At 43.0% G+C, this 14,280-nt stretch overlaps 1 protein-coding gene across 1 annotated transcript in view; it reads right to left on the bottom strand.

Annotated features, from left to right (window-relative positions):
- The window catches only part of LOC144695615 (lysosomal thioesterase PPT2-A-like), a 42,241-nt gene extending 31,304 nt beyond the window's left edge, over positions 1 to 10,937 (bottom strand). The window contains exons 1-3 of the mRNA XM_078566510.1: positions 10,657 to 10,937; positions 5,176 to 5,329; positions 1,927 to 2,022 (exon numbers count right to left, since the gene is read on the bottom strand). Of these exons, the coding sequence (XP_078422636.1) occupies positions 1,927 to 2,022; positions 5,176 to 5,329; positions 10,657 to 10,788 (382 nt within the window). The 5' untranslated portion in view covers positions 10,789 to 10,937. The remainder of the gene's footprint in view (positions 1 to 1,926; positions 2,023 to 5,175; positions 5,330 to 10,656) is intronic.
- Positions 10,938 to 14,280: the final 3,343 nt, after the last annotated feature.

The raw sequence follows: 14,280 nt of genomic DNA, 5'->3' as shown, positions 1-14,280 counted from the left end.
TTATTTTTAAAGTCTTTTTCCATTCATTTTACCATATTTTGATCTTTACTTCCACACCATCCCCTCTCCCTAGTGCCATCTGTCACTTGCTCATCCTGCTTTCTACTCTTAATGTCACAATTAGCACCTCCTTCAGCCAGTATCACCACCATCAACACCCCTTCAACCTTTTGTTAATGACATCTTTTGCAATCTCTCCTTTGCCTCCACCTATCGCTGGCCTTCTATCCTGCTTCACTTGTCCCATCCCTCTTAAACAGTATATATTTCACCACCTCTCTACTTCTCTTTAGTTCTGAAGAGTCATACTGACTTGAAATGTTAACTCTGTTTTTGTCTACACAGATGCTGTCAGACCTGGAGTTTTTTCAGCAATTTTTGTTCTTGCTTTAGAGTATAAAATAACTTTTGTAATTTGTGCTTTCCTTACAAATCTGTATATATCTGTAAAGGTATAGTTGTGGGTGAAGGAGTATTGTAATATAGTTCATTTTCTCTTGTTGAATAAATGTTTCATTCTTTCGCTAAAAGTTCATCAGCTGACTTGTGACTCTGTTCAGTAGCCACTCTCCAAAAATAAAAGTTAGGATCTATCAAGCTGGGTCGAACGCTGGGATCAGGTTTGTCCAGTGGTAATTTCAACTGGGATCATAACAACAGGAAGATGCAAAGGGTTGCACCCGAACTCCCCTGAATTTTATCAGCAAAGGATTAATCAAACTGAAGTAAATCACTCAGAATAGTAACTAACTTGTTCTCATCTTCAATTTCAAATCTGTTTGTATCTTCCATACGATTTCCTCTCTTTGACATTCCTTGCAGGAACGTAGGAACAGGATGAGGCCATTCAGTCCCTCAAACTGTTCAACTATTCATTGAGGTCATGGCTGTTCCCTAACCTAACTCCACTCTCCTCAATGTCCCTCTGTCTGTTGCTGTACTCAAGGTTTTATTCACTTTTCTGCTTTTATCTCTTATTTGATGCTTTTGACTAGTTCTCTCATTGGCTCTCTTTGTTTTTATTGAGATTTTGTCAAATAACCCCCACCAGAATGGAGAGTTATAACCATCAGGAAGGATTGAACAGGCTAGGGCTCTTTTCTCTGAAAGAGAGATGCGGGGGAGACTGAGGGATAACTTAATAAAAGGTCATTAAACTCAAGAGGCTTGATAGGTCAGATGTGGAGGAGAGTTTTTCATTTGTGGATGAAAACTATGGGCCATAAATGCAAATTGGTCACGAATTAATCCAATAGGTTTTGCTGTAATTTGACACAGTAACACACAGATCCCTGTACAATACTGTGAACTGAAACTGGAGAGAAAGAAAGATTCTTGCTGGCTCAAAATCCTACAAATCCCCACTCAACACCATCAAGATGCCAACTGTAGAGCTCCAAAGAGAAGGCTACCACCTTTGAGGGAGATCTGGGATGGGAATGCTAGTGATGCCTGCATCTGGATTCTGGTTGAGGGACAAATATGGGCCAGGAAACTTGGGAAACTTCCCTACTCTTCTTTAAAATAATGCCACATGATCCTCTATGTCTGCTGGGACCTCAATTTAACATCTCAGCTGAAAGATAACAGTGCAGCATTCCCTCATTACTGCACTGGGAGTGTCAGCCAGCATTTTGTACCAACCTTCAGGAGGGGGGCTTGAACCCACATCCTTCTGACTCAGAGCTGAGATCACGATTCACTTGAGATAGTTTGTGCTTTAAATCCGTATCCCCAGGCACTGGATTGAGACTAGTAAGATTTTTTTCACGTAGAATACCACACGCAGTGTGCCTGAGCTCAGTTTGAATGCTGCTCCTAAGATACGTATAACCCACTGCCTCATTCAGCTGACTCCACTTATTTAGACTCTCCAGGTTCTCAGCCCCTCCTCACACCTGGAGCGAAGAAAATTCGAAAACTCACCTCCATACTGACCAAGCTGAGGAGAGGACAGGGATATCAAGGTGTCCACATTGTGGTCTGGCAACGTGGCAAGGATACCTCGACAGACTAGGCCACCTGAAAAACAGAGTAACAGGCATACATTCAGTTTTTTAAGGAACATTCAACAGAAACGAGACACAAACTTTACTGGTTTTCTGGGTAAATTTAGACTCCCAGGCCCTTTAAGAGCAAACTCTCACCCTAATTGTCAGGGTGCTGGGAGTTGAGGTTGTGTTGAAAAGTTGTTCAATATCGTTTATTGAGAACTCTGCTGAGCAACACAGTAAAGATTACTGGTTCAGTTCAATCAAGTGCAGCTCTCAACTGGTCATTTGAGGGGAGCATGGAAATGAGGAGGTGGGCAATGGAAGACTGCAGCATGGGCTCCAGTTGGCTGTTTTTACGTCAACTCTGTTTTTTTCAATTCACTCATTATCCATCCCTAGTTGCCCTCGAGAAGGTGGTGGTGAGTCACCTTCTTGAATCGCTGCAGTCCATGTGGTATAGGTACACTCATAATGCTGTTAGGCAGGGAGCGCCAGGATTTTGACCCAGTGACAGTGAAGGAATGGCGATATATTTCCAAGTCAGGGTGGTGAGTGGCTCGGGGGGGAAACTTGAAGATAGTGGTGCTCCCATCCTGTGGCGAGGTCAATGTTACGGAATCCAACAAGTGAGACGTGGCTTCCTGTCCGAGAAATGTTCCTAATCTCAGGACGAGGGTCCTGACATGAAATCTTGGGGGATCACTGGGCAGAATAGGATGGACAGAGGTGGGGAGGGGTAACTAATCTATATTCCCATTGAGATGAGGCAAACCAGCCCCAACTCCCTCTCATTGTCAAAGGCTACAAACATCTCATCTATCAACAAGCAAGAGTGCAAAATGGGCTCCGGTGAAAATATCTTGCAATAGCTCAAGCGGAGTTGTGGGTTCAGCACGGGGTGAAGTCCTGAGTCATACCATATTCTTGCTGGCTCAAGATCCTACAAATCCTCACTCAAAACCATCAAGATGCCAACTGCAGAGCTCCAAAGAGAAGACTCACTACCACCTTCGAGGGAGATTTGGGATGGGAATGCTAGCGATGCCTGCATCTGGAGAAAAAAATTATCAAAAATAATTGGTGGCAAAATGGTGCATTGGCTGGTGACATGATGTGGTCTGTGCAGTGGCAATTGTCACTGGTTTGGGGGCAGCCAGCTTTCATGTTTTTTAACCGATGGTTAAGTTTGGCCAGTTTCCAGCAGAGCTCAGGGTTCAGTGAACCTCTCAGTCTCTGTTATTAAGAATCCCGACTTACCCAATTCCCAAGGCCAGGAGCTACATGTCCCAGCATGTCCTGGGAGTTACCACACATGCATGGATCGGAAGTGGGTTCAATGTTGTGAGATCTTTGGGCTGGGGACAAATGCACAGTGTGCCTGCATGGGAAACAAATAGTACAAAAAAAAGATCATGATACTCAAGGATGGGGCACCATAACAAGAGGAGTTCCAGAATAGGGACAGGGGAAAGGGAGGTGAACCAGTGTGGTAGAGGGAGAGGTCCCAAAGAGGGAAATAGAGACGGAAACCAGGGAGAGCCAAAAGAGAGAGAGAGAGAGAGAGAGGGAGAACCAGGGAATGAGCCACTGGGAGGAGACAACCACTGGGGAGAGAAACCACTGGTGAGAGGAACAAAGAAAGAAGCTCCAAGTAGTAAGAGGCTCCAAGTATTGAGGGCTCAGGGGAAGCCCTGGAGAACTGAGAAGGGAGCAGAAGGTTGGTGACTCTGTGCTGCGGGTCATTGGGGCAAAGGTAACCCTTTAGAGCAGTAGTGTTCTTCTCAACATGGCTGAAGAGTTGGAGTTGTGCTTGTGAGTCAGTGCTGGGGTGGAGAGTTGGGAATCAGGGGAACAGAATCTCAGGAGATGATATTGAAACCCTGGGAGGTAAGCAGTCATTGAGGCAGTCCAATTTGGAACCACTTTTGGACGGAATTCAGAGATTAGATCTTCGAAGGTGAAGACTGGAATCCCTCATGAGGGAGACAGAGTTTTATCGAGATTATGCAATTCACAGTGAATACTGATGTCTGGGTGGATGCTGAGAAATCTATGGGATCTGTCCTGGTTGCATTTGCCGTTTATTGTGCAGTGTAGTGTGTTCGACCACAGTTTGTCTGGTGATTCACATGTACCTCAAGTTGATTCTGAATGTTAGACTGAGTATATAATAGATCCTGTAAAGTGTTTAACTTTTCTAACTGCGTCTGTATGACTCTTCACAGCTGCTCTGAAGAAAGGTCATATGGACTCAAAATATTAACTCCGTTTCTCTCTCCACAGATGCTACCAGACCTGCTGAGTTTTTCCAGCATTTTTTGTTTTTATTTCAGAATACCAGGATCTGCAGTATTTTGCTTTTATCAGCTAAAGCATGGGTTCCATACAGAGTAAAGCTCCAGCTACACTGTCCCATCAAACACTCGCAGGGCAGGGACAATGGAGTTTGGATGTTCATTTTATTCAACTCAACAATTTTCCATACACTGTTCAGCAGAGCCACTCTGACAGTAAACCGAGACATCCAATTTCCCAAAACTCAGCCTCTTGGGGAGAGGGAGATGCTGAATAATGCAAAGGCATCATCACAGTTTAAAACAAAATCTTTTATTAACAAATACTGAATGAATAGTGACACCACGGACAGCACCATGACAGTCAATGAGGTGCAGGGCAGGACTGGATTTGTGGATTTAATTTACTGAGCTCATGACCAAAACTAGTGCAAAGAAACAAAAGCAAAATACTGCAGATGCTGGAAATCTGAAATAAAAACAAAAAAATGCTGGAAATACTCAGCTGGTCAGGCAACATCTGTAGAGAGAAACAGAGTTAAGGTTTCAGGTCAAGATGACCTTTCACCAGAGCTATTCTACAGCAAAGAGTCTTCTGACTGCAGCAAGATTATTTTCCAGTAAAATGGAGTCAGCGAAGGATAGTTACATAAGACAAATTAAGTTCATAAAAATCAATCCTAGTCCTTTTGAAATAGTGATGTTTCCGGACATTAATGACAGGAGAAATCACCCAATCATCTCCATTCAATCCAAGGCTTATGGGGTCAGTATAACAGCCAAATAAATGGACAGCCACACCAGCTTTAATCTTCATGGTTAAAACATCTTGAAATGTATTTATCAGTCACGCTGTAAATGTTCTCATGACAACCGACAAGCCGTACCTTGTGAGTAACATATCATGTGAACGCCGTCCGCTGCATTTTGCATGATGGGATAAATGGCCTCTTTGAATCCATCCACCTGACTCCACATTGACTTCAGGCTCTGTGTGTGATCAAACAGGTCAATGACAGTCACATTGGTGCCTGGATGTGTCTGAGGAGAAATAGAGAAAGAGACCCCTCCATTGGTGAGTACTTGGGATTCCTCGAGGCCCATTTCTTTCAAACAATTCAAAAGTAGAGGTTTTACAGCTCACTAGAAAAAAACCTTTGCCTCTGTTCAACACAGTTCACTTTCTCAGGACATTCCAAACTGGTGAACAAGTGTTGCGGTCCAGCTGTTGTTAGGTGGCAGTCAATCTGATTTGAGAGAACTCCTACGTTCTGCAAACCAACTAAACTATGCTGGTGCCAAGAACAAAGTTTGCTCAATCTCGAAAAACCACCCTACTCCCAGTACAAGCATACATGTGAGAAACCATCAACAACCTTAATAAACAGAATGCATTTGGTTTCAGCCTTCAGCTGTCTCAGCTGTAAAGCGTAAAGTGACCTGAGCTTTTTGACTGTACGAAACACTGGTTAAACCTCACTTCCAATTCTTGGGCCCACACTTTAGAAAGATATCGAGGCCTACGAGAGTGGACAGAGGAGATTTACTAGAATGGTACCAGGGTGAGGAACTTCAATTACATGGAGAGACTGAAGAAACTGGTCCTGCTCTCCTTACAGGTTAAGTAATAATTTGATAAAGGTGTTCAAAATCTTGAAGGGATGTGATAGACTAAATAAAGATAAACTGTTTCTAGTGACAACCAGAGGTCACAGATTTAAAATGATTGGTAAAACAATCAGAGGTGATATGAGGAAACAAGTTTTTAAGAAACAGCAAACTGCTGTGATCTGGAATGCACTATCTGAAAGGATGATAGAAGCAGATTCAATAGCCATGCTTTTTTTTTTAAAAAAAGGGTTAGATAAATGTATTTTAAAGTGAAATCTTCAGGACTATGACGAAAAGAGCAGGGAGGATATTTAGATTGCTTTTTCAAAGAGTCAGTACAGGTACGATGGGCTAAATGGCCTCCTCCGCACAGCATCATGCTACATCTACTGATATGAGCCAGTTAGTACAAACAAGGAGAATGGTGCACCTTTATAAAGAAGCTCAACGGTGTTGAACAACAGTTAAAAGCATAGGGCTGATTAGAATAAAAATCCAACATCTACAAGTCCAGCACCTCATGCGGGTGAAAATGAAAAGGAAATCAAAGATAGAAATGGCCTTTCAATAAGTGCTTTCAAAGGGACCTTGTTAAGGAGGAATGTTAAATTATTGGCTGTCTATATATAAAATGCATAGTAACATCAGTTCACTGATGTTATTTTGGATAGGCCCTTGTGCCGAAAATGTTAATTAAACTTAAAATAGTCTAATCTCCCTTTCTCTAAACAACAGAGTAGGTGTCACAACATGAACATCACTGATAGTTACAACACGTGGATGCGCCTAAGACCATCCACAAGTCAAAGGTCCTGTGTTTTAAAATTATTGCAAAAGCTAGCCTGTCTCACTGATAGTTCAATGAGAAAACCTTACAGTAAATAAGAAGGCACCAGGTTCAATCAGTGTCTCTATTTATGTTTATTAATCTCAGCCAGGGTAGGAGCATTGCAGTTAACCTCAGGTAATACAGCCAGAGTCCCTGTGACTGATACTCACTCACCTCAACCAGAAGGTCCATAGGTATAGAATGAAGGTAAGCGTAGACTGAGTTGTGTTGACACACTGCAGGCAATTTTACCCCAGCCTGCCCATTGGGAATCATATGGGATTGGATGGGACACTGATTTTACACCCCACCTAATTTTACTCCATTAAAGTTATCGGAGAATAGCATTGGGCCCAGGTGTAAAGCCAATGTTCCACCTGGTGCCATGGGATCGTTCCTGGTGTTGTTGGTTAAAATGGCCCCCAAAGTGTCACAGCAGAGCCATGACTGAACATCTCTCTCACCCACCTCTAACCTATCCATCATCTTCGCTGCCTTTGGAAACCTCACCCCCAATCCCTTAACACCGCATTCCCTCCCCCAATCTCCTCTTCTGGCTCACCTGAGGCACCAACATGGAGATCTTGGTCAATTGCCCTTGTCCTCTCCATTTCCAAAGTCCCCAACCTTCACAGGTCTATCAGCCCTGAAACATCTGCTAATTTACCTCCATGTTACTAAAAGCATACATAGTGCACAGCCAAGCAGCATGGTCTATTCCTCTCCACAGTGAAGCCCATTATTCCAGACCATCATTGTGACCATTTGGTCACAATCTGGCTCCACCTGGACAAGGTACCACAAGAAGCCACGAACCTGAACCAAAGCAAGCTAGGAGGCAAAAAGATGTGAGAAGGGGTGATCTGAAATGGTAGAGTAAATAATCGAGGATATAGGAAATTCACCAAGTTTCATCAATTTAGCATTAGAATGAGATATTATTCCATGATTCCCAATCTGACCTGGGCTACACAGGTCTCCCTGCTGGGGGATGAAAAGTAGTTGACTGCAGAGGAAGAAGAGAAATAAGTCAAACACCAAAAGAGGGAACTGAAACCTTCCTCATAGGCAGGGCTAGTCAATGAGGGATAACCATCAAAAAAATGGAAATGCACGAAACCTAATAGTCAGTCAATGGAAGCCGTTCATTTACCAGACTGACCCATTAAGTAGTGTGGCTGCAATAGAGAATTCCTGTGCTAGTCAAACAGGATATTGACAAGTACACTTTATGCTTCAGTGCCCAGTGTCACTTGGAAATGAATAGTGACAGATCCTGCCCTTTAGTTCTACACAAAGACCATATCTGGTAAAGTAAATGAGTGAAAAAGAGCATCTTAACATCTAGGTTCCAGACCTAGCCAAGCAATTTCAACTGTAAACTGTAAACATCGCACAGAAGTCAGTGATTTTTGGCTTTTTAAAGTCAGGGACATTTCAAGGAAATTTCAAGGAGGAATTTCAAGCAACAATGTCAATAAGGGCTTCAGGTCAGATAAAGCACAGCTTCCTCCCCTCTCACTCTACTGGGAAAGGTCCCCTGCTCTTCACTAAATCAGTGGTGATGGGATCTTTTACATCCACCCGAGAGGGCAAACAAGACTTCAGGTTAACATCTCATCCAAAAGGCAGCACCTCAGGCAGTTCACTGCTCCCTCGGCACTCTGCTGAGAGTGTCGGCCTTGCTTATCGCTCACATCTCTGGAGTGGAACATGAACTTCCTGTCGGAACAGGAATCAAAGAATGGTCACAGCGCAGAAGAAGCCATTCAGCCCATCGTATCTGTGCTGGCTCTCTGCAAAAGCAACTCACCGAGTGCCACTCCCCGCAGTCCTGAACTTTTTCTTCTTCAGATAGCAATCCAATTCACTTTTGAAAGTATCAATTGAAACTGCCTCCACCATATGCCCAGGCAGTTCATTACAGATCCTAAATCACTGTGTAAAAAACATTTTCCTCAAGTCGCCAGTGCTTCTTTGGCAATTACGTTAAATCTGGCCCTGGTTCTCAATCTTTCCACCAACTTCTCCCTGTCTACTCTGTCCAGACCCCCACATGATTTTGAATACCTCTATCAAATCTCCTTCAGCCTTCTCCAAGGAGAATAGCTTTTCCAAAATATCTACGTAACTGGTGTTCCTCATCCCTGGAAACATTCTCTCTAATGCATTCACATCTTTCTTAAAGTTGAAGCAGAAACCCTCAACTCATTTAAAAGGTACCTAGATCTGCACCTGAAGTGATGTAATCTGGAAGGCTACGGACCAGGTGCTGGAAGGTGGGATTAGAATGGGCGGCTAGTTTTTATTTTTTTCTTTCTCAGCCAGTGCAGACACAATGGGCTGGATAGCCTCCTTCTGTGCTGTAACTTTTCTGTGGTTCTATCGTCTGTCAGCCTGGGTGGCAAGAGATTTTAAATTGAAAAATTAAAAACAGTGCAATAGAATTCAACTTTCCTTCATACAGCATGTTCCTCTCTGAGGTATCTCAGATACAACTTCAATACTTTTGTATTCATATTTAATGTTAGGCACACAGCCCAAAGGGTTTTGCATATTTTCCAGGCCCTTGTTGTGCTATAGTAGAAAGGTCTTAGACAGCGACCTTTCCCCATTGCCCCTCTGTGGCAGCTGCCCCAAGCTGCAGCGTATACTTTAGGCATAGTTCTGGACCTTGGAATATGCCAGGCAGTGAATTCCAGACACCCATCACCCTCTGGGTGAAGAAGTTCTTCCTCATGGAAAAATGGTGCAGAATCAATATTGAAAATATTAAAAGAATTACAACTGTACAGCTACACCTAAGAGTGGAACAAGCTCTAAGGAGACAAATCGAGTTTTATGGCACTTGCTGTAACTTTCAAGTTGAAATGCTTTCACAGATCCACAGAATCGTTACAGTGCAGATGGCCATTTGGCCCGTCATGTCTGCACCAGCTCTCCGAATGAGCAACTCCTCTCGCCTCATTCCCCCACCTTCTCCCTGTAACTCTGCACAGGTAACAGTCTCATTCCTTTCTGAATGCTTCAGGTGAACCTGCCTCCACCACACTCTCAGGCATTCCAGACTTTAACCACTCACTGCGTAAAAAAGTTCTCCTCAGATTACTTTTGCTGCTTTTACTAGTTACTTTAAAATCTGTGCCCCCTCGTTCTTGATCCTTTCACGAGTGGGAACAGTTTTTCCCGATCTACTCTGTCGAGACCCCTCATGATTTTGAATACTTCTATCAAATCTCCTCTCAGGCTTCTCTCCTCTAAGAAAAACAGTCCTAACTTCTCCAGTCTATCTTCTTAATTTAAGTTCCTCATCCCAGGAAGCATTCTTGTGAACCTTTTCTGCACCAGCTGTCTCCACATCCTTCCTAAAGTGTGGCGCACAGAACTGGACGCAATACTCCAGCTGAGGCCAAACTAGTGACTTATGTAATGTATTTTTACAAATTTTATGAATAAAATATATTTTTGGAAAATACTTTAGACTTTTTCTTATGTACGATATGTATAGCTTCACAACCGTCGGCACAAAGGGAAATTATTTGAGCTGATAAACTGCTCTGGCTCCTCCTTGTACTTTGGAGAATTGCTCCACACTGGAGTTCGCGGAGTATTTCATTTATTATAAATCTCACGAACTGACTCACAGTCCATCAACAACACACTTGGTAAACTTGCTGAGATTAAATTCCAATCGAGTAATTTATTACCCGCCAGGGTCTCGACGCACAGTCTGCGGGGCCACTCTGTAACGCGACTCCCCTCTTCCTAGAAAAAAACAGGTCATGTTTCCATCGCGGCGGGGGGCTGATTCTCAGGTTACAGCCGCTTGCCCACTAGCAGAACAGGAGGGAAGGGATCCAGGATGGATCTCCGGGAAATCAGGCCCCAGGCGCAGCAAAAGAGCAGGAAAGAAGAGGCGACGTCTTACCTCGTTGATGAAACTTTGCATCATTTTGAAATCCCCTGGGCTATCAAACAAACCGTGCACCACAATGACAGGTTTGTAGGACTGTGCTGCTCGCAGCGCGGCTGAGACCGCCAGCAAAGTCCAGACAAACATATCGGCGCCTTCGATAGGACACTAGGGCTAAAACAAAACTAAACGATGGAATCGCCGAGTGACTCCACTGCTGCATTCAGTCCCCGGTTATAAATCCTCAGTTGACTCCTGATCCCACACTCGCGTCCATTTCCTTCGTCCTTTGCAGCTGAAACTGACCACCGAGGCTGCGCGCGCGTTATCCGCCAGAGAATGTCACATCCTGCTTTCCCCAGCAACCGTACAGGCGTCCCTAACAACGGTGCCTTTCACTTCCCCTGCCTCCACTTTTCCTTCATCTACTCCCCTTCGACTCATTTTGAGATACATACCCATTTTTTCCAGTTAGGGGGAGCGGAATCCATGGGGTAATACAGGGATTTATACATTTTCCCCTTCTGGGAGGACAACTGCAAAGTGAATCATCTCATCCGACTTCAGGCCCTCAGTGGAGTACAGCCATCAGCATCTAAACGGTACATTAATAGTCCAGCTCACCACTTTTGCAAAACTGTGTGCAGTAGAATATTACCAGGTTATGCATATTTCCCATTGATATTCAGTATAAACAACTTTTTGTTGAAGAATGTGACACCACAAGTCCATTATTTTACAGTAATTCAAATTATTACTTTCTAATGAGGCCAGCATTAACAACAATTAATCATGAGACAATATACTATGAACATATAAGATTCTGAGGGGACTTGACAGGGTGGATGCTGAAAGGATGTTTCCCCTTGTGGGAGTGACTAGAACTAGAGGAGACAGTTTAAAAATAAGGGGTCTCCCATTTAAGACGGAGATGAAGAGAAATGTTTTCTCTCAAAGATTTCTGAAATTTTGGAACTCTCTTCCCCACAGAGCGGTGGAGCAGGGTCAATGAATATTTTTAAGGTGGAGGTAAATAGATTCTTCACTAACAAGGGAGTCAAAGGTTATCGGGGGTAGGCAGAATGTGGAGTTGAGGCCACAAACATGTCAGCCATGATCTTATTGAATAGCAGAACAGGCTTGAGGGGGGTCAAATGGCCTACTCCTGCTCTTAATTCATATGCTCATATGGATGAATAAAAAAACTTATAGTTGCTATTGTAACTAATGAGTAACATAGCAGCCAATTTGCACGGAGCAAGGCCTCACAAATAGCAATGTGATAATGACCAGATAATCTGTTTTTGGTTGTGGAATAAATATTGGACTGGGATAACTCCCCTGCTCTTCTTCAAAATAACACCATGAGATCCTTTATGTCCACCTAAGAGGGAAGATGGGACCCCAATTTTACATTTCATCTGAAAATTGCTCCCTACATTACTTGTATTTCAACAACATCACCATGAAGTTTATTGATGAAAACTAGACTAATACCAGGAATGGGCGGATTGTCTTATGAGGAAAGGTTGGACAGGTTAGACACGTATCCACTGGAATTTAGAAAAGTAAAAGTCAACTTAATTGAAACCTCTAAGATCCTGAAGGGTCTTGATAGGGTGGATGTGGAGAGGATGTGCCCTCTTGTGGGAGAATCTAGAGCTGGGGGTCGCTGTTTAAAAATAAGAGGTCACTCATTTAAGACAGAGATGAGAAATTTTAGGGTAATGAGTCTTTGGAACTCTCTTCCTCAAAAGGTGGTGGAAGCAGGGTCTTTGAATATTTTTAAGGCAGAGCTAAATAGATTCTTGATTAACAAGTGAGTGAAAGCTATTGGGGGTAGGCAGGAATGTGGGGTCGAGGTTACAATCAGAACAGTCATGATCTTATTGAATGGCAGAGTAGGCTTGAGGGGCCTACTCCTGCTCCTAATATGTATGTTCGTATGTAAACTATCTAAAATTAATAATCGCTCAGCTGGTTAGGAGATTCCATAATAGGAAACTCAGGTCCACTCAGTACATATTCCAGTTTTCATCTGTCACTGTGGCCAATATGATTTTAAATAGCTGCCTTTCCAATAACACCAAGGTATTAACGTAAGATCGGACTTTAAAGACACGGTTCTAATATGAGAAAATTCCTATGATGTAAATCGCAGTGCAGATCACACATATCTTTAGTCTTTATGGCAGATGTTAACCCTATGGGTCAACTGGGAATAAAATCAACAACGACACACATATTTTATATGCACTTTTAACATAATAAAACATCCTAAGGCATTTCACCAGGATCATGAAAAACTGAATATGACACCAAGTCACATAAGGAGATATTAGATCAAATGATCAAAAACTGGTCAAAGGAGTAAGTTTTAAGAAGTGTCTTAAAGGAAGAAAGTGAGGTAGAGAGAGGGAGAGAGGGAATTCCAGAAGTTAGGGCCTACAACTGAAGGCATAGCTACCAATGATGGAGCAATTAAAATCAGGGATGTTCAAGAGCCTAGAATTAGAGGAACTCAAATATCTCAGAGGGTTGTGGGGCTGGAGGAAATTACAGAGATAGGGAAGGGCGTGGCTATGGAGGGATTTGAAAACAAAGATGAGAATTTTAAATTGACATGTTGCTTAACCAGAAGCCAAAGCAGGTCAACAGTACGAGGATGATAGGGGAATGAGACTTGGTGCCAGTTAGGACACGGGCAGCAGAGTTTTAGATGACATCAAGTTTATGGAGGATAGAATGTAGGAGACCAGCCAGGAGTGTGTTTGAGTAAAAGCAAAATGCTGGAAATCTGAAACAAAGCAGAAAACGCTGGTCTAACAGCATCTGTGGAGAGAGAAACGGAGTTAACATTAACAGAGACCTGAAGAAGAGTCATATGGACTAGAAGCGTTAACTTTGTTTCTCTCTCCACCAATGTGTTTGAATAGTCAAGTCCAGAGCTATCACAGGCATGAATGAGCGTTTTGATAGTGGGTGAGCTGAGACAGTAGTGAAGCTGGCAACATTACTGAGTTAGAAATAAGCAGCCTTATTGATGGCGCAGACATGCAGTTGGAAGCTTATCTCAGGGTCAAGTATGACACGAAAGTTGTGAACACAATGGTTTAATCTCAGGCTGTTGCCAGGGAGAGGAATGGAGTCAGTAGCTAGGGAATGGAGTTTGGAGCAGGGACTGAAAACAATGGCTTCAACCACCCACAAGAAACAACTCACACTTTTAGTCATTCTTTCCTTGGCTCAATGTCCATTTTCTTCATATGTCTTGAATCTCTTAAGACTATTTTCTATGTTAAAGGCACCATATAAATGCAGGTTTTTGCAGGTGCTAATTTCATGGTGTGATCTCTGCTTTGTGGTTTCAATTCATAGGAGATTGAGCTGCTTTTCGGCCACAAACCAGTTGGCTATTTATGACAATCCGACAGCTTCATGGTCTCTTTTGCTGATACCCCCTTTTTATTTTGAGGAATTCAAATTCTCAAACTGTCACAGGGGGATTTGAAATTATGTTCTTTGGTTCAGTCCAGACCTCTGGATTACTGAGTCAGTTGCACTATCACTGCACTATTATACCTCTACATCTTCTCATGTGCTAACAGAAAGGTAGATAGTAAATCATGAAGACCAGGA

The sequence above is a fragment of the Cetorhinus maximus genome, chromosome 21, assembly GCF_964194155.1.
Source record: "Cetorhinus maximus chromosome 21, sCetMax3.hap1.1, whole genome shotgun sequence".
Lineage (NCBI taxonomy): Eukaryota > Metazoa > Chordata > Chondrichthyes > Lamniformes > Cetorhinidae > Cetorhinus > Cetorhinus maximus.
Note: the sequence above shows the minus strand (reverse complement) of the source record. Positions and strands in the feature narration are given on the sequence as shown.